Source organism: Arachis ipaensis, chromosome B4 (genome assembly GCF_059453495.1).
Source record: "Arachis ipaensis isolate K30076 ecotype BB chromosome B4, ASM5945349v1, whole genome shotgun sequence".
Lineage (NCBI taxonomy): Eukaryota > Viridiplantae > Streptophyta > Magnoliopsida > Fabales > Fabaceae > Arachis > Arachis ipaensis.
The window spans coordinates 20,497,427-20,518,054 of NC_142439.1; the positions used below are offsets into that span (position 1 = coordinate 20,497,427).

The 20,628-nt window shown below is 26.9% G+C and overlaps 2 protein-coding genes across 2 annotated transcripts; one reads left to right on the forward strand and one right to left on the reverse strand.

Moving 5' to 3' along the window:
• Positions 1-8,557: 8,557 nt before the first annotated feature.
• Positions 8,558-11,170, reverse strand: LOC107639076 (putative purine permease 4). Its single transcript, XM_016342492.3, has 2 exons — positions 10,151-11,170; positions 8,558-9,041 (listed from the first exon to the last, which is right to left on the reverse strand). The coding sequence occupies exons 1-2, from the start codon at positions 10,997-10,999 to the stop codon at positions 8,670-8,672; spliced, it is 1,221 nt and encodes a 406-aa protein (XP_016197978.1). The 5' UTR covers positions 11,000-11,170; the 3' UTR covers positions 8,558-8,669.
• Positions 11,171-13,910: 2,740 nt separating this feature from the next.
• LOC110271452 (uncharacterized) lies at positions 13,911-14,636 on the forward strand. The gene has a single exon (XM_021122376.1). It carries the CDS (start codon positions 13,911-13,913, stop codon positions 14,634-14,636), a length of 726 nt encoding a protein of 241 aa, XP_020978035.1.
• The last annotated feature ends 5,992 nt before the right edge of the window (positions 14,637-20,628 follow it).

Below are 20,628 nucleotides of genomic sequence, written 5' to 3' on the forward strand. Positions count from 1 at the left end.
TTCACACCATATATTTACGTGAAACATTCATACACTTTACAACTACATTTTACACCATTCTTCTTTCTATGTTTAAATTAAAAAATGTAATATTTGTGTTCATATAATATTATTTTAAGACTGCCCGTTTCTCCTTTATCACCATGGATAGAAACTTGCAGAGATTTGACGTGATTATTACCACATATATGTTTACCCTATTATTACCTATTGGCATTTCTCTGCTCCATATTGATTTTCTTATTTTCTCTCTCCTTCTCTTTTCTCGATGTTGCTTAGTAACAATATCTTTGTCATTAAGGACGATAATAATGCTATGTATATTTTTAGTCTCTACTCCTCTAGCATGTTACTATCAGATCCAAATATGGGATTACTAGTCACCACATTGCACTAATCACACTTACAAAAGGAAGCTACACATATATATATATATATATAGATTTTTATTATTTCTTCTCATAGTTATAAAACTCTAAATAGTTTACTTGTAAGTAAATATTAAAAATATAAATTTTATTTTTTGTGTGTAATAATTTATCAATCATGTTAGAAATATATAAAAATCAGTTATTAATATATATATATAATAAATTAAATAATATATGTAATATAAATAGATAAAAAATTAATTTTAGTAACTAATTTTAATATATAAATAATATTTTTTATTATTTATTTGTTATTATTAAAGTGTTAAATAAAAGTTAAATCTATAATAAATTAATATCTAATTTATTGGACTAAAAAATACTGCAAAACACCAAAAAATGAGAATTTGTTAGCCAACATTTGTACTCTTTCGAATAGAAGAAAATCTTCAATATACAAAGGAATTTGGCTATTGCATAAATAATTAAATACTTAAAATATAGCGCAACAAATGAAAAAGCAATGTAAACTTTATTATTGGATGCACCCTAGATAAATGCCTACGCGTACTGTACGTAAGATAACATCCAAAAAAGCTTAGGCAAATAAAGCTTCAGCATTTAATAAATACTAATTGTGGATCAACATAATTAAATGCAAGATATATAGAAAGTGATGTCCATATTGTCAACTATCTGATCCATGGCATATAATTCTTTGAGCGAGGACGAGGATATTTGCTCATTATTAATAGAAAAATTTGTACCAAAGTTAATCTTATCTCATCCCATCATCATTCCCCCTTATTAGATAAGGGTCAACTTTTGCATATATTAAAGTAAGGATAAAGTTGATTTTGGTCTGGAAAGAATATATACAAATTGCTTTGATTTTTTTTGAAAAATTATATTTTAATTTAACTTCTGAAAAATATACATGCCAGTTAAGTTATTATATTAGCTTTGTAATCCTTAAATATCACATACTATGCTAAGAATTAATAGGTGGTTTTTTATCTTATACATCAATAGTTATCAGTAAAATATCAACAAAAAATTAACAAAAAAGCTTAATTTAACTAATGTCTAGATATAATTTTTAGAGACAAAATTGAATGTTAAATCTTTAAGAGACGATTAATTAATTATGAGTGTTTAAAGATCATTTTAAACATTAATCCTTTAAAATATTAAGAAGTGTTAGTAATATGTACATATTTTAAAAGCTATGGAAGCTAAGATTGATATAAACTCACAGTTGAAAGAGTATGAGTACGTATAATTTTCATCTTTCATATAAATAAATATTTGAGTATAATTTGGATGTTTATTTTTTTCCATTAACTTTTTATTTTAAATTTTAAACCGTATATCTTAAAATTTATATCTTTGAATTATTTAAAAAAAATACAATAAAGATTAAAAAGAAGATTGGCTAATAATATTTATTACTTAAAAATTAATTCTATAATCTTTTCGTATAATGTTTAAAAGAGCATTAGAATTTATTATTTTTTGTCATCAGTCTACTGTCAATATATAAAAGTATGCGATGAAGTATGTCGTTAGATTACTAAACTAAAGAAATTAAGTTGATAGTTAAGTGATGATTAAAAATAATAAATTCTGATAACCCGTTAAGATTTTTTTTAATATGTGAGATTGGTTTATTGGGTGGTAGGGGTGCACGCGGATCGGATCGGATCCAATATCCACAGTTTTTAAGGTTGGATCTGATCCGATCCGATCCGCACATTTTCGGATCGGATATCGGATATATCCACAAAATACAAAATATTTTTAAAATTTTATTTTTACTAAAAAATATTAATAAAATTCATTTTTCTATTCTTTTGAATATGTTTACTCTTAAAATAATTTTAAACATACTTTTTTTAAATAATAAATTAAAATAATACAACATATATGATAACTATTAGTTGAAATAAAACATAAAAAGATTTACTTATTTATTTTTTTATTTTTGCGGATAAGCGGATATGCGGATCGGATATGCGGATACTAACACAAAATCCGCAATCCGATCCGATTAATGTGTGGATCTGATCCGATCCGATCCGAAAGCATTGCGGATCGGATCCATATCCGCAATTTTCAAATCGGATTCGGATAAACACAGATATGCGGATCGGATTCGATCCATGAACACTCCTATTGGGTGGTATATATGTTTTCTGAAATCTTTTCTTTTAATCACGTGTGACTCTAATTTGAGATTTAAAAATTAAATTTAGTTTCTCTAAAACAAAAAGAAACTAATAAAAATAAAGTGAGATTAATCATCATTAATTTATAATTTTTATCATATATAAGTTTTATTATCTTAATTTAAGAATAATTAACCTCTTATTTTATTATATTGCTAACTCTCTCACTTTAGAAGAGCATAATTTTAAAAAATTAATAATATGATTATCAATAGCACATCCAGAAATTTTAAACCGAAGGATTCAAAATCTCAACATTTGTATTATATAACTCTCTTTTATTATTTTTAATAAAAAATTTTAACAAATATCATGTCAAAATAGAAATTTAATTTATAATAAAAATATAATTTTATATTTTAATGTAATTCATAACAAAAAACTATGATGCACGGACACGGGACACGATACGATACGGGACACGCCGACACGCAAATTTTAAAATCTTACATAATATAGGGACACGCATATATATAAAATATAAAGTATTTTTTAGATAAATTGTAATGATATTTTGATATTTTATTGATATTAAAATATAAAATAAATTTTTTAATTATTTTTAATGTCTTATTTTAATTATATCAAGTATTTAAAATATTTTTTGTTTTAATAAATAATAATATATACTATATCTAAATTTATTTTAAGAATATATGTTAAGAATAAGACTGGACACGCAGACACGTAAAGATATTTAGGTGTACAGGCGTGTTCGGAGAAGAATTTTTTTATTTTTTATTAAGACACGATTAGACACAGCAGACACGCGTGTCAAACGAGTGTTGGTGAGTATAGTGTCCAAAATGTGTCTGACACACGGACACGATAACTCAGCGAAAAGTATTTTTCTCTAATATATTTTATGTATGCATTTAAAATAATTTAGTAAATATAATATGTTAAATATATTCATATTAAAAAATATTTTACTTAATATATTCTAATTTTAATATCATAAAAAATTAAATAAATTAAAAATAAATTAAATTTATATATTATATATATATTCTTAATACATTCGATTAGGAGTTATTATAAAAATTACAATATTTTTATACGATAATAAATGTAAAAATTTAAAAAAAATGAAAGATAATAAAAAATTATTGAAAAAATGACTTGAACTATGAAAATATATTATTATTATTATTATTATTATTATTATTATTATTATTATTATTATTATTATTATTATTATTATTAGTGAGAAAAATCTAATAAAATTTTAAAGATAAAAAATGAGATTTAAACATAAATTTTATAGTAGAAAAGATTTATTAGAAAACCACTATATTTAGACACCATCTTCTAATATCCCCGGGCGGCCGGGCCTTGGATCTACTTCTGACGAATATACATAATGCTTTTCATTTTTTTTTTGTGTTCGAGTTCAGCTATTATTTTCTAATAATATGGGTATTTAGTATTTTTATTTTAGTATGGATATCAAAAATTTATAAGTCAGATATTTAATGGTCAAATTTGTGATTTTTTTTAATTTACAAATTTAAAGATTAGATTTGATTTTTTTTATTTTAAAATTTTTTAAATATATAAATTTGAGGATTAAATTTGTATTTTAACATTAAAAATTTTTTTGAAACATGCAAATCGGATCCGCTAATTTTCTTTACATCGAAAAAATTTATTTCATCACAAATTAAACCCTCTGTCACCAAAAAAAATTAAACCCTCCAATTTCTGTACTTTGAAAATTCTGATCATCAGTTTTAAAAAATATGAGAATTCGATTTTTTTAAAAATAAATAAATAAAATTTATATAAAAAGATATATCAATTAATTATAATATCAGATTATACATAATTTTTTTATTACTTAGAAAATTAACCTCTACATAAATCTCTGAAAATTACCGGTATTCATAAAACACTACAATCCTAAATACTTATATCTATATATGAAGAGTCTATGCCATTTAAGCTATTACTCATTGGGTTATTATTAGTAGTTGTGTATAACACTTTCATTAATAATTATTCTCATATGAGACCACAATCTTATTACACTATATTATTATAGTTTGCTTGATAAATGATAATAGATTTAGAATTACACCTATTCCTTGAACATAATGATCTCATTACTATAAAATGTAAGCATCTAAACATGGTTCATCTATTAGATAATAATCTCACTATGTTTAATTTTTTTTAAAAAAGAAATATTTGAATACAGTTATTTTTATGTACAGTTGATAATAAAAAATTATTTGATATCAATTTAGTTAAATATATCAAATTATCTAACTATTTTTAACTAATAACTTTACATAATATGTGATTTTTCCTTTTTTATCAACAGAAAAAAAAATTCTCGAATCATCTCGTCTTTGTCCTTGTTTATGAAAGAAGAAGATGAGTAGTGGTGGCTGTTATTGGTATAGAGGCCGTAGAGATACATAGGAGCAGAAGTCCCAGATTTAGATAGCAATGAAAACAGCCTTAACAGCATTGAAGAAATCTCTGAAGACAAGCAGTCCTCCACCGACAACGTTAATGGACACTGCCCCGTCGTGCATATCCCTCCCGTAACAGTCAACCAGTATATTCTTCTTCCTTTCTCAAACACGCTTTCCACCTACACTACTCTTTTGGAGAGAGTACTAAGAAAATATTAGAGTACTATCAAAATTTATTATTTTATGATCATCGAATTATTAATATTTAAAAGTATATAAAACGTTTTGTTAGATTACTAAACTACAAAAATTAGATTAAAAGAATATAATTAACGAGAAAATAATAACAAAAAAATAATAAATTCTAATAATTTTTTATTTTTTTTGAGAAAATAATATTAATTTAATATTTAATTATTATGATGATATAATTTTATTAAATTTGTAATTAAATTTTTATATATTTGATCTCTGTATTATTTTTAATTTTATAACTAAATTATTTTTAATATAAAAAATATTAGAATTAATAAGATAAAAAATTTAATTAAATTTTTTATCGTATATATAAAAAATATTTTATTAATTTTAATAATTTTAACATGAAAAGAATCTAATTACAAAATTAAAAATAATATAATAATTTAATTGAAAAAAATATATATGTATAAAAGTTTAATTAAAAATTTGATAAAATTATAAGAATCAACTTAGTAATAAACCTTAATTTAGGGCACCATCTATACATATGCTATGTCTATATCTATTTTAAAAAATAAATATTAAAAGAAGAAGAAAAATACATAAATTATTTTTATTCTCTTTCATATATAATTGTATTTAGTATGCGTTTTGGCCTTATGGGATAAAAAACTTTGAGAAAATAGCTGGAATTAAAAAGTTTATATACATATTTGTGTTTGATAAAAATTTTATGGGTTTAATTTTTATATACAGACATCTTATTATGTATTGTTTTAAAAATTATGCTATGAAACTATTATTTTAAAAATAATTTAATTAAATGCATGCACATAAATTTAATTAGATAATGTGTAAAACTTTTTATTATCTTAATAATATGTAAAATTTAAATTCATATCTTAAAACAAATATTACTTTTTCAGTTTATAAATGACTAAGCAAATATATATATAAATTGTCTCTATCAAAATATTTTATTTGTCTACAATTATAGTTTTTAATATTTCTTTATTTTTGTCATGACAAAAGTAAAATATACGGAAACAAAAATATTTTTTGATGAATAAATATATATAATTGAGCAACAAACATGTGACACGTAAATTTTTTTTTATTATTTGGTCAAATTTAATTACTAATTTTTATTATTAAAACATGTCAAAAAGTATTTTTCCTTCTTCATGTGTGAAAAACCACCATCATTGCACCTTCTTATTGATGCAAGAAGAGTCGCCAGCAACCTCTATAATGAGTTACATCTCCATAACTATCTGGTAACAATAGATCCTTCTGTAAACAAGCTCCATTGCAGGTAGGTACAGTGCAAACAACAAACCTGCACCAGAAGAATCCAACGAAGTACTTGTTTCTTTCCATTTTTGTTTCATTCTTAATAATAGAGAATCTTTATATATCAATTTAGTTAAACATGTCAAATCATCTAATTATTTTTAACTAATAACTTTACATGAATACAATACATGTGAGTTTCCACTTTCTATCAACAAAAAACTAAAAAAGTCATTGGAATTTAATGAGTGAGAGAAGGGTTGACGATAGGAATCATCTCGTTCTCTTTGTCTTTGTCTATGGAAGAAAAAGATAAGTGGTGATGGTGATGGCTGTATTGGTAGAGAAGCCGTAGAGATAGGAGCAGAAACGCCAGATGCAGATGGCAGGAGGCGGCCTTAACAGCATTGAAGGAATCTTGAAGACAAGCACTCCACCGACAACATTCATGGACACCAGCGCCGTTGTGCATATCCCTCCCGTGTCATGTATATCATTCCAGTCGTCCCCATGAATCACTTTTGCCATGTCATCATGTTCGTCATAACCGTCACCCAGTATATTCTTTCTCCTTTCTCAAACACCCTCGCTTTCCACCTGCACTACTCTTGATAATAGTTATTAACAACAATTACATGCGCTTTTGAATTGGAGAGAGTACTTAGAAAAATATTAGAGTACTATCAAAATTTATTATTTTGTCATCATCAGTTATTTATAAATATTTAAAAATATATAAAATATGTTGTTAGATTACTAAATTAAAAATATTATATTATAAGAATTGAATTAACGATAAAATAATAATAAAAAAATAATAAATTTTAATAACTTTCTATTATTTTTAAAAAAAATAATATTAATTTAATATTTAATTACTATGATGATATAATTTTATTAAAATTATAATTAAATTTTTATATATATTTTTTAACTAGATTTTTATATTATTTTTAATTTTATAATTAAATCATTTATATTATAAAAAATATTAAAAATAACTGAGTAAAAAATTTAATCATATATATAAAAAAATATTTTATTAATTTGAATATTTTTAATATAAAAAAATTTAATTATAAAATTAAAAATAATCTAATATATATATATATTTATATTTGATTAAAAATTTGATAAAATTACAAGAATTAACTCAATAATAAACCTTAATTCAGGACCATCTATACATGCTATGTCTATGTTTATTTTAGAAAATAAATATTGAAAGAGGAAGAAAGATACATAAATTATTTTTATTCTCCTTCATATATAATTATATTTAGTATGCGTTTTGGCCTCTTGGGATAAAAAACTTTGGGAAAATAACTGGAATTAAAAAGTTTATATACATACTTGTGTTTGATAAAAATTTTATGGGTTTAATTTTTATATATAGACATCTTATTATGTATTGTTTTAAAAATTATGCGATGAAACTATTATTTTAAAAATAATTTAATTAAATGCATGCACATAAATTTAATTAAATAAGATGTAAAACCTTTTATTGTCTTAATAATATATAAAATTTAAATTCATATCTTCAAAAAGATATTTACTTTTTCAATTTATAAATGACTATATAAATTGTTTATATCAAATATTTTATTTTTCTATAATTATAGTTTTTAATATTTCATTATTTTTGTCATGACAAAAGTAAAATATACCGAAACAAAAATATTTTTTGATGAATAAATATATAATTGAGCAACAAATATGTGACACGTAAAACGGGTCAAATTTAATTACTAATTTTCATTATTGAAGCTGGTCAAAAAGCATTTTTCAACCTTCACGTGTGAAAGAACACCATGGATGGACATTCCTATTGATGTAAGAAGAGTCGCGACAACCTCCATGATGAGCTGCATCTCCATAACCATCTGGTAACAATAGGCTTTTCTGTAAACAAGCTCCATTACAGACAGATACAGTGCAAACAACAAACATGCACCGATTGTGCAGAAGAATCTAACGAATTACTTGTTTCTTTTCATTTTTGTTCCATTTTTTATAATCCAGAATAGTTAAATATCAATTTAGTTAAATATTTTAAATTATCTAACTATTTTAACTAATAATTTTACATAAATACAATGCATGTGAGTTTCCACTTTCTAACAACAGAAAAATAAAAAAGTCCTTGAAATTCAATGAGCGAGAGAAGGGTTGACGATAGGAATCATCTCGTTCTCTTTGTCCTTGTCTATGGAAGAAGAAGATGAGCGGTGATGGTGGTGGCTGTTGTTGGTATAGAGGCCGTAAAGATAGGAGCAGAAGCCCCAGATGCAAATGGCAGTGGAGACAGCCTTGACAGCATTAAAGGAATCTTTGAAGACAAGCACTCCACCGACAACGTTCATGGACACCAACGCCGTCGTGCATATCCCTCCCGTGAGCGAGGACGTCATGTATATCATCCCCGCTGTTCCCATGAAGCACATTTGCCATGTCACCATGTTCCCGGTAACCGTCACCCAGTATATTCTTCCTCCTTTCTCAAACACCCTCTCGCTTTCCACCTGCACTAATCTTCAATAGTTATTAACAAGTAACAACAATTACATGCGTTTTTTAATTGGAGAGAGTATTTAGAAAAATATTAGAATACTATCAGAATTTATTATTTTCGATCATCAATTATTTATAAATATTTAAAAGTATATAAAATATATGGTTAGATTACTAAACTAAAAATATTAGATTATAAGAATTGAATTAACGATAAAATAATAACAAAAAAATACTAATAGTCTTTTATTATTTTTTGAAAAAATAATATTAATTTAATATTTAATTACTATAATGATATAATTTTATTAAATTTGTAATTAAATTTTTAATATTTTTTAATTAAATAAAAAAATTTAATTACAAAATTAAAAATATTCTAATAATTCAATTGAAAAAAAATATATACGTATAAAAATTTAATTAAAAATTTGATAAAATGAGAAAAATAAACTCAATAATAAACCTTAATTTAGGACACCATCTATACATGCTATGTCTGTATTAAATTTAAAAAATAAATATTGAAAGAAGAAGAAAGATACATAAATTATTTTTATTCTCTTTCATATATAATTGTATTTAGTATGCGTTTTGTCCGATAAAAAAACTTTGAAAAAATAACTGTAAATAAAAAGTTTATCTACATATTTGTGTTTGATAAAAATTTTATGGGTTTAATTTTTATACATAAACACCTTATTATGTATTGTTTTAAAAATTATGCTATGAAACTATTATTTTTAAAATAATTTAATTAAATGCATGCACATAAATTTAATTAGATAATGTGTAAAATCTTTTATTGTCTTAATAATATGTAAAATTTAAGTTCATATGGTAAAACAGATATTACTTTTTCGGTTTATAAATGACTAAGCAAATATATATATATATAAATTGTTTCTATCAAATATTTTATTTATCTACAAATATAGTTTTTAATATTTCTCTATTTTTGTCATGACAAAAGTAAAATATACGAAAACAAAAATATTTTTTGATGAATAAATATATATAATTGAGCAACAAATATTTGACACATAAAACAGTTTTATTATTTAGTCAAATTTAATTACTAATTTTTATTATTGAAGCTAGTCAAAAAGCATCTTTCCACCTTCATGTGTGAGAAACCACCGTCAATGGACATTCCTATTGATGCAAGAAGAGTGGCGGCAAGCTCCATGATGAGCTGCATCTCCATAACCATCTGGTAACAATAGACCCTTCTGTAAACAAGCTCCATTACAGGCAGGTAAAGTGCAAACAACAAACCTGCACCGATTGTGCAGAAGAATCCAATGAAGTACTTGTCTCTTTCCATTTTTGTTCCATTCTTCTCGTGACTAGAGTCCAAGCCCAATAGGATAGAGCTCAACGTCAATAGCACAACACAATTAAGGTTGGAGAATGTGAGTTTCTGCTTCACAATGATGATTGAGAGTACAAGATTGAAGACAAGTTGGGAAGAAAGCAACAGTGAAGAGGTTGAAACGGGTAAGAAGGAGTTACCCCATGAGAATAGGAGGTTGTTGATTCCAAGCATGAACCCTATTGAGATTGATAAAGCTACCATCTTTGTGGTGAAATCGGTAAAGGGTTTTCTTTTTGTGAGGTTTAGAAAATAAGGGAGGGTGATTGGGATCAAAAGAAGTGGGAACCCAGAAGATTGTACCCATGTTGAGACCCATCTGCTTGAACCTTTGTGGTTGAAATAGTATTTTGAAAGCAAGCTTGATGCGACTGAACCAGTAAATAAGCAAACATAATTGATCACTAAAAGAGGTATGTACCTCTTGTTGTTTCTCCTCCCAATTTGCATGATCTCCTCCTGCATTGTGATGTTATTGTCGTCCATTGTTGATGAAGGTAGATCTAGCTGTGTTGTTATTTCTTCTTGATCATCATCCATGGAGGATTCATCTTCAATAATGTCATTGTTGTTCTTGAGTGGCGGAGTGGCCATAACGTGGGATTATTGTTGTTGATAGCTAGTGATGAATTTAATTAGGTGTGAAGTGTTGGGACTTGTGAGGTGGTGAAGAGTTTTAATTTGATTTCCAGAGTGAAAGAAATATAGTGCTTTCTTGTTATTTTCTGTGGGATGGATTAAATTGTTGTAATGTTGAAATGGACATTACGATGAATTTGAAGGTTTTTCGGCTAAATATAAGTTTTGATTTGGTTGGTTGTCACCTTGTTTGAGAACCATGTGTATATCTGTGTGTCAAGTTGTTGTTTTTGCATCAAACTCTTACATGTGAAAGCGTTTATTTTGGCTAACCATGGGTTTAAAAATCCAACCTTGTGTCACCACTCACCACACACCACACAGCAGAGTTAATAGTGTAATTAATAAAATGTACTAATTAAGAAAATCATGGCTATCCTTTACAAATAAATATTTTTTAATATTATTATTAATATTTTTTGTTAGATTTTAATTTTTTATTAATTTCTATTTATTTTTTTTATTAATAGTATGGATATTTTTATTTAAATTTTTTTATATTTGTTTATGTATATTATTATATTTTTTAATAGAATTTTCAATATTTATTGTTCATATAAATTTTTTTAATAATTTTTATTAATACATATTTTTTATACAACCTTGTTTTTTTATTTAACTTTACATATTTTTTAGTTTTTACTATGTGTTCTTAAATTAGTATATATTTTATTTATTATTGTTAATTTTTATATTATAAAAAAGATATAATTAAATACAAAGAGAATTAAAAAAATACTAAAAAATTATAACCAAAAGAGTAGTAAATTTTAACATAAAAATTTAAATTCTTTTCAAAAGAAATTATAATCAAAGAATGTTAAAATAATATAATTTTAGATAATATAAATTTATGTCTTTTTTTTAGTAATTTTTTTTAAATGTAATTTTAAATAATATAATTTAAATAACATTTAAATATTTTAATTTATTTTAATACAAAAATTACTAAACATAAATTACATGATTCTTTAATAAAAAATAAATTTATAAAATTAATTTTATACAAATTCTCATTTACAAATTTTAATTCAAACACACGCTAAAAAATGCTTTATACATAGTAAAGATTTTGGTGAAATGAAAAACAAATATAATGAGAAATAATAGAAGCTCAACTCAAAGCAATTTAAAGTTATTTTATATTTTATATACTATCTTTAGGTAATGACATCTTATTTCAGCGAATGAAATTGTTGCCGGCAAATACTGGTTATGCCAGCGATCAATGATGCAGCAAGTAATGATGAATTATGACACCGATTAAATATGTTGACAAAATTTGATTATCACAGCAAGAATTGTTGCTGATCTAAGATGATCTTTACATGCGACTTAAGAAATTGTTACAAATTTTTTTTCAGCAATACTTTTTGACACAATATACCTTAGCATATCTTTGAATAAGTTTATTTGTCAGTTATAACATTTTTTAATAGTGAAAGATGTGGTTGGAAAAAATGTTATTTTTATGACTAAAAAATTTTGATATGAAAGTAAAATGAGTGATATACTTTAACATGATAATTTTTTGTATTTTTTTTAAATTGTGGGAGTACACAAATTAAAAAAATTAAAAAAAATTCAGAGTACACAAATCAGAGGGTCCGATTTGTGTTAAAAATTGAAAAAACTCAGAATACACAAATCGAACCATGAGAGTTGTTTGATTTTAAAATTTTGCTTAAGAAATCGCATGGTCTGACTTGTGGTTGGACAAATATAAATTTCGGAAGCTAGAAAACGGATCCTCCTCCGAGTTGTTTGTTGTTGTCAATTTTTTTATGAAATGGAATATCAAACGCAATTCGGACCGTCCGTTTACTGATGAAGAACTCGCATGGTCCGAGTTATGTTCCATTGACACCGCATGGCTGTGAAGCACCTGTATTTTCCATATCCGAGTCTAACACCACTTTTGCTTTCATATTCAAATTAAAAAGTGTATTTCTAGTCATGAATATTAATGAGTGGATAATTAAGACAAATAAAATCATTTTAGATTATTATCTCTCTAAATATGATAATAGTAATTTTATAACTATTTGAATATGCTAAATATATAAATACCTTTTATATAAAATTATAGTTATATATAGTCATGAGAAAAAAAAAAAACTATTTCACGTAATCTGACATGATATTTTTGAAAATTTAAAAGGTATAATTATTTTATTATTCACTTATTAGTATATAAAAATAAAATAATTACATAAAATTTTAGTAGAATATACTAACTATATGTTTTTTTAATGATATTCTAACAATAGTATGTAATACACAGAGATATATATTATATATATAAAATAGATTTTGAAATATACACGCATATTTAGTACGTACACACTAGTATAATTTTTTATTTTAAAATGAAATTAAATTAAATTTTTAGATCTAACAAATAAAAAAACACAGTATAATTTAGAGCAAAATACGAAATTAAATCAAATGGAGGATGAAATTACACAATTTTACTAAAGTCAAAAACGTTATTTGGATCACCCAAAAGCACCTTTTTATGTAATTCGAATGAGACCCATTCGAATTAGAAAAACCAAGAGTAATTTAAATTAGACCAATTCGAAATAGTAAGGAAGTGTAATTCAAATTTGGCCAATTCGAATTATGCATGCATGTAGTTCTAGGGTAGTTTGAATAAGCTCGATTTGAATTATGCATTCATGTTGTGTTAGGGCAGTTCGAATCAGACTGATTCGAATTATGCATGGAAGAAATGAATAGTAATTCGAATAAGGCTGTTTCGAATTATATATATATAATTTGAAATTGACTGTTTCGATTATCAAGCCCCCGACGTGTATAAATATGGTGTGAACGTGAATTTCTCTCATTAGAGTGAAACACAATGGTTAGTGAGGAGAGTTTTTCAGTGTTGGTGCACTATAGAGGGTCGATTAAGAAAAAAATACATTCTGCCATTAAGTTTACTAATAAGGATCCCCTCAGTATTTTTCTAAAACCTACAACAAGCTTCGCTAAGTTTCTGAATTCTATAATACAGAAATTGGGGTTGCAAGGCGTGAAACGGATTGAGAAGTTATTCTATCACATTCCGATTTCAGTTTTGAGAGATGATGTGAAATACGATTCGTTTGTCATAGGGAGTGATGAGGATTTGGAGGTTCTGTTCCATTGTCGTCGGCAGCTCCCCGAGGTCAGGACACTTGAACTATTGGCAAAGCTTGTAGATGTGGTCTCTAGCTCAGGTGGTTCGAACCGGAATACCCAAACTTCAGCAACGGCAGCCTGCTCTAGTTTGAGACCTGTTGGTGCATCTTCATCCATACCTGTGATTGCACCTCAGGAAATGGTGGTTGCCTCCCCGTCCTTTGCAGTTGATCTCAATCACATTGGTGAAGGAGAAGTTGGTATTATTGATAGGACGCCAGTTTCATTACAGCATGGGGCACCGGATGGTATAGACGATGCATTGCCGGATGATGATGACGCTGATGATGTGGAGTCGGACATCATTGCCGATGATAGCGGTGATGACATAGTAATCCAGGTGGGACGGGCGGAGCGTCCACCTCAGGAACTCAGCAGTAGCCCCCGCACTTTTCATCTTTAGACTTGGATGCCATGAGACAGGAGGGGGTTCCTAGAGAACCTATTGGATTTGGTGCCAGAGATACTCAGGGTACCGGAGGTTTATTAGAGTTTTAGGTTAATCAGCAGTTTTAGGATAAAGTAGAGGCCGTGTTAAGCGTGAAGTCATATAGCATCCGGCGTGGGATAAAGTACAAAGTGGTGGAGTCCGATTATTGCAAGTACCTTGGGAAGTGTACCGAATTTGGCAACGCATGCACATGGTTGATTAGGATCAGTCTCTGCCAGCGTAGAGGTATTTGGGAGGTAAAAAGGTACAATGAACATCGTAATTGTCTGGCACGTCGATCTCAAGCGATCACAGGAATCTTGATTATCATATGATCTCGGCCTTTATACTGCTAATGGTTAGAGTTGGTGCAGCCATCTGTATCAAGGTACTGCTGAATGCGACAGAGGCACATTTCGGGTTTAGGCCGACTTATAGGAAGGTTTGGTTGGCTAAACAGAAGGCCGTGACACAGATTTACGGAGATTAGGATGAGTCATACAATGAGTTGTCGCGATGGGCCTTAGGTGTGCATATGATGATGCCTGGTAGTGTTGCAGTATTGAGGACAAGTCATGTGCGAGTGGGTAGGCATGTGGATGACTCGCAAGCCTATTTTCACCGGCTTTTTTGGACATTCCCACCGTGTATTGAGGTATTTCGGTATTGCAAGCCGTTGGCCAGTATCGACGGGACCTACCTGTACGGAGAATACGGGGTACGTTGCTAGTTGCGATTGCACGAGACAGGAACTCCAACATCCTGACTATTGCATTTGCACTCGTGGAGGGTGAGAATGCTGAGTCCTGGTTGTTTTTCTTATCCCACCTCTGCCAGTATGTGACTCCGCAGCAGGGTATTCTGGTGATATCAAATCGGCACAACAGTATCAAGGCGGCACTTGAGGCTCCCGATGGAAGTTGGCTACCACCTACTGCATACTGTGCATATGTATTCAACATGTGGCTGCAAATTTTGCCCTGACTTTTAAGGGCAAGGATGCACAGAAGCTTCTGGTAAATGCGGCGTACGCCAAGACTGAGATTGAATTTGATTACTGGTTTGATATTCTACGAACCGAAGACCCTGCCATGTGTGACTGGGATAACAAGATTGAGTATGCGATGTGGAGTCAGCATCAGAATGAGGGTAGGAGATTCAGACATATGACGATGAATATCTCTGAGTGTGTGAATTCCATACTGAAAGGAGTCAGGAACCTTCCGGTTTGTTGACTGGTGAAGTTCACGTATGGAAGGTTGGCCGAGCTATTAGTCATTATAATGTGAATCTTATTTGATATAATAATATGTTTTTCTTTTTTATTTACCAAAGACAATTATTTTATTCCAACAATGAGAAGAATACAAACTGTCCAAAATTCAGGACGAAAATAACAAAGAAAGTGGGTGTATCCCAATAAAATCAACTAAGTGATGAATAATTAGACATAAACTTGCTTAAGGAAAAGGAAAGTGCTGAGAAGTTAGGATTGTGAGGTTATGCTATTTTATCTAGAAGAGTAGAATATATTCGGAGATGCCTTCAAGCTTTCCTTTGTTGTCACCTTCTTTCTCTCAAACACCTAAAGATTTCTAGCAATTCAATTCTACCAGCAGATAATAGCCGTGAAGCTGAGCTTGTCCTCTTTGTCGCTCTGTTTCCCAATGTTTACCATTAATCTCGGCCACCGTTGATGGAAGTGACTGTATGGTTGAGAAGGGAGGAATCTGGGCAAAAAGCTTTCTCCCAAACGCTTCTCGTCTCCGCGCAAGTAAAAAGACAATGATTAATTGATTCATGGTCATTGTAGCAACAAGTACATTCTGGGCTTGAAAAAGCAAACCTGGCATTGAGGTTCAGCATCACTGGGAGAGCTTAATGGCATGCCTTCTAAAGGAACAACTGGATTTTTAGAGGGATTGCAAGTTTCCAGAGTTGAGTCCAGAGATGGGGGTTCTGCATTATGTTTGGGCAATGGTCAATTGCAAACATGGTAGAATTGGTAAGCAAAGTTACAGCCTGATGCGACATCATAGTTGTTTGTCTTGTTGAGACACCATTGCAATTTATCTTCTTCACTTAAAGGTTTAATTGCAAGGATTCTACTTGCTATTTCTAGGGAAAAACACTCTGAATCAGGGTCTAGTTCCATGACCCTGGGTTGAGCATGAAGTCCTTCACCAAGAAAATTGAGTTACATTGCGGTTGGGTAGCTTGATTCCAATTATTGCAAAAAGGAAAAGGAGGTGGTAGCCAGTGATCCCCAAAAATTTTAATGCCGCTACCAGATCCTACTTTCTAATTCAAGCCTTTCTCTACAACTCTGTGTCCTTTTAGGATACTGCGCCAGTCTTATAAAGGTAAGCTTCCAACCTTTGCAGTTAATGCATTTCTATATCTGAAATATTTACCTTTTAACATTCTACTTAGTAGAGAATTAGGTTACGTAACTAATCTCTAAAATTATTTTTGTAATAGAGTTAGGTTCTGAGCACACGTAAATCTTTTACCTCAAGACCACCTTCTTTTTAACTCCGTATCATCTTATTCCAGCTCACCCAAACTATGTCTCTCTGTTCTCTTTCGTCCCTACTAAAATTAGAAGAATATACTATAAATTTCTGATAATAGAGTGTCCAAAAATCGAAAACAAAAAAGTGTATAAATTATCCCTTTCTAACTCACTTAAATTATTCTCCTTTATAATCAAACCAAATCCTAATTACAATCAAACGCACGTTTACACTAACCACCTGATGATAGTTGATTATGTGATATACAGGCAGCTCTTATTCATAATAATTAAACATATCACATTTCATGAAATTCGTATATCAATAATTAAACAACTTAATAGGTAGTTAGTATCTACTTGTATATTTTTATTAAAAATTACTGTGTTATACCAAAATAAAATATTATGATGAAACAAAAAATGGCTTTTAAGTTTTTTAAAAATTCTAAACAATTTATTTATGCGGCGAAATATCTCAATTCGATCAATGGTGTTATTATGAGATATTTAAATTAATAAGGTTATTATATATATTAATATAAATTATAAAATTGAATACATATTTAAATTAATACTATAATATATCCTTATAAATATTTTATAACATCAATTAATTATATTCATGTGACTTTTAAATTAATTAAAGAAAGAGTTAATATTTTTAAAATTTAAATTTAGCATTTCATACATATTAACATTTTTTATGACAAAATTGTTAATAATTAGAATATTGTGTAAAAGAGGGGAAAAACATTGTCATAAAGAGAAAAAAAAACGGTCAGTCTAAAATGATGATATAAGAATAGTTATATATTTAATATGTCATCCATACAAAATATTAAGATCCATTTCTTTTGTATTTTTATTTATTTATTTATTTTTAATATTTTTTAGGTTTAATTAGTTTGTCGGTTTTTATAATTTCACTGAATTTTTAATTAGGTTCCTATATTTTTTTTGGATTGAGTCTTTATATCATATCAGATTTTGTAATTAAGTTCTTACTGTGACAAAAATATTAAAATTAAAAAAATATTTCGTTAAACAAAATGAATATACCTAATACTTGACTGAATATTCGTATAGTTTAACTGAATATTTATTAATTTTAACATTTTTATCATGGTAGAAATTTAATTATAAAATTTGATATAGTGTAGAGATTCAATTAAAAAAAAATAATATAGGAATCTAATTGAAATTTCAGTAAAACTATAGAGATTGACGGAATAATTAGATCTATTTTTATTTTAAAATCTTATAAAGAAAAATAAAAATTAAAATAAAAAATAGAAATATAAACTAAATAAATTCTAAATTTTTAAAATAATTTCATAATAATTTTATTTTATTTTTTTTAAATCAGAAAGACATGAGCAATCGGAGAGTACCTGGTCAATGTGAATATGAGATCTAATGAAGCAACTGGCTTACCCCAATGCTCATTTAAATTTATCTTTACATACTTGAAGAATAGATGTTTTTTTTTTTTTTTTGCAACTGAAGGAATAAAATATAATTTTTTATTATTAATTTTATAAGTAAAATTAAAAAATATAAAAATGTTAAAAAATAAAAAAAAATATTTTATTCTCTTAATTATTAAAAACAAATTGAAAAGATCCATTTCATCCAACAACATAATAAACTTGGTTCAGATTTCTAATAATGATAAGTGATAGGGATTTAACCATTTAGGTATGAGATACTAATTAAGAGATACACAAGATATCTGTAGTAGAATTTTTTTTGAAAAAAATCAATAAATATATGAGAAACAACACTGTTTATAGAAAAGTGTAACATACAATGCTTGGTGAATTCATTACTTATTATGAATATGAACAGGTAAATTCAGTGGCCATATATTACATTGGACCACATCTACAAATGTCAACACTGATTGTATCGAAAATACTATTGAGATGAACATGAACTAGTTAGCTAGTGCGACAGATTTTTTTTAAAATAAAATTATTATTTTTTTAAATTTTATTTTTTAATTTTAATTTTTTAAATACGATTTTTTTGCTTAAGACAAATTTGTCGCACCTTGACAAACTCTATAATTTATATAGAGTTCTCCTAACTCTTCCTAAACTCCACCCAAATTTTCGGATATCCAAATTTTTAATCTATTATCATAGTCTCCAAACAGTTTATAAGTCTCCAAACAGTATATAAGAGTACATTACTTTTTCGCCTTCTTTAATATCGCCGGCATCAATGACAACTATTATCATCGTCTCCAAAAACACAGATATACAGGAATAAGCCATATTTAACAAAAAATTTTTTTAATTATAAATTAAAAAAATACGACGTATTTCTGTGTACTCCTGTGCATTTTGAAGACGATGACAATGCTTGTCATTGTTAATTTCTTAACTATTTTTTTCTCATCCAATCTTATATTTATGAAGAAGAATATTAAAGTTCATCGCTGACTAATTTATTCTAAATGCCAAAAACATTTATTTAAAAAATTAAAGTTAAAAAATTTAATTTAAAAAAATAATAAATTTTTTAGTTTATTTCTATGAAATTTTTCTAGTGTGGCACACCAATTTAATTTGTGCGCATAAATAACTTTCTTTCCTTAGAAGAAGAACTTCTTCTGTTTGTATACTGATTTGTAAGCTCTCGGAAAAATATTTTTAGAAAATTATAGTAATTTATTTTAGTAAAATATAGTAAAAAATTGTTTCTAATAAATAGAAACCACAAAAAAGGGTTATGTGTCAGTGAACAAAATAAAGAGAAATACTAAAAAATTATAAAAATTTATTATTTTTATTATTATTTAATTATTAATTTAATTTTTTTAATATAATTTATTTAGTCTAATAATTTAATTATATATTTTATTTTATATTTTTAAATATTATTAATAAATAATTAATAATAAAAAATAATAAATTTTAATAATTTTTTAGTATTTCTAAAATAAATAATAGTTCAATCCAAAATTAAAATTGGTCAAGGTGATTGGTGGTAGATCATATATTAACAATTTAATCAAAGTGTCAAAATCGAGTAATTAATTAAAGCGACAAATAAAAAGGTCCTCGTTGAAAAAATAATTTATTCTCTTTACTTGAGAGTATTATAAAAGTTCTTGATTTTAGTATCCGTAATTTATTAGTTCTATCACTAAAAAATAGAGTTTTCTCATTTTACATACGTCCTCTTTAAAATATTTATACTTTTAATTTAATAGATGTAAATATAAAATTATATTCAAATATATCGAGCTATATATATAAATATCAAAAATTGGAAGTGATATATATTTAAAAAAAAAATAATGATACTTATGATAACTGAAAAGTAATATATTTAAATTTTAATATTATTAGAAGATGAAAAAAAAAAAAGTAATTTATTACTTATTAGTAGTAGCAAAAATAATTCTTGTCCAAGATTCCGTACTAAAACTCAATGCAA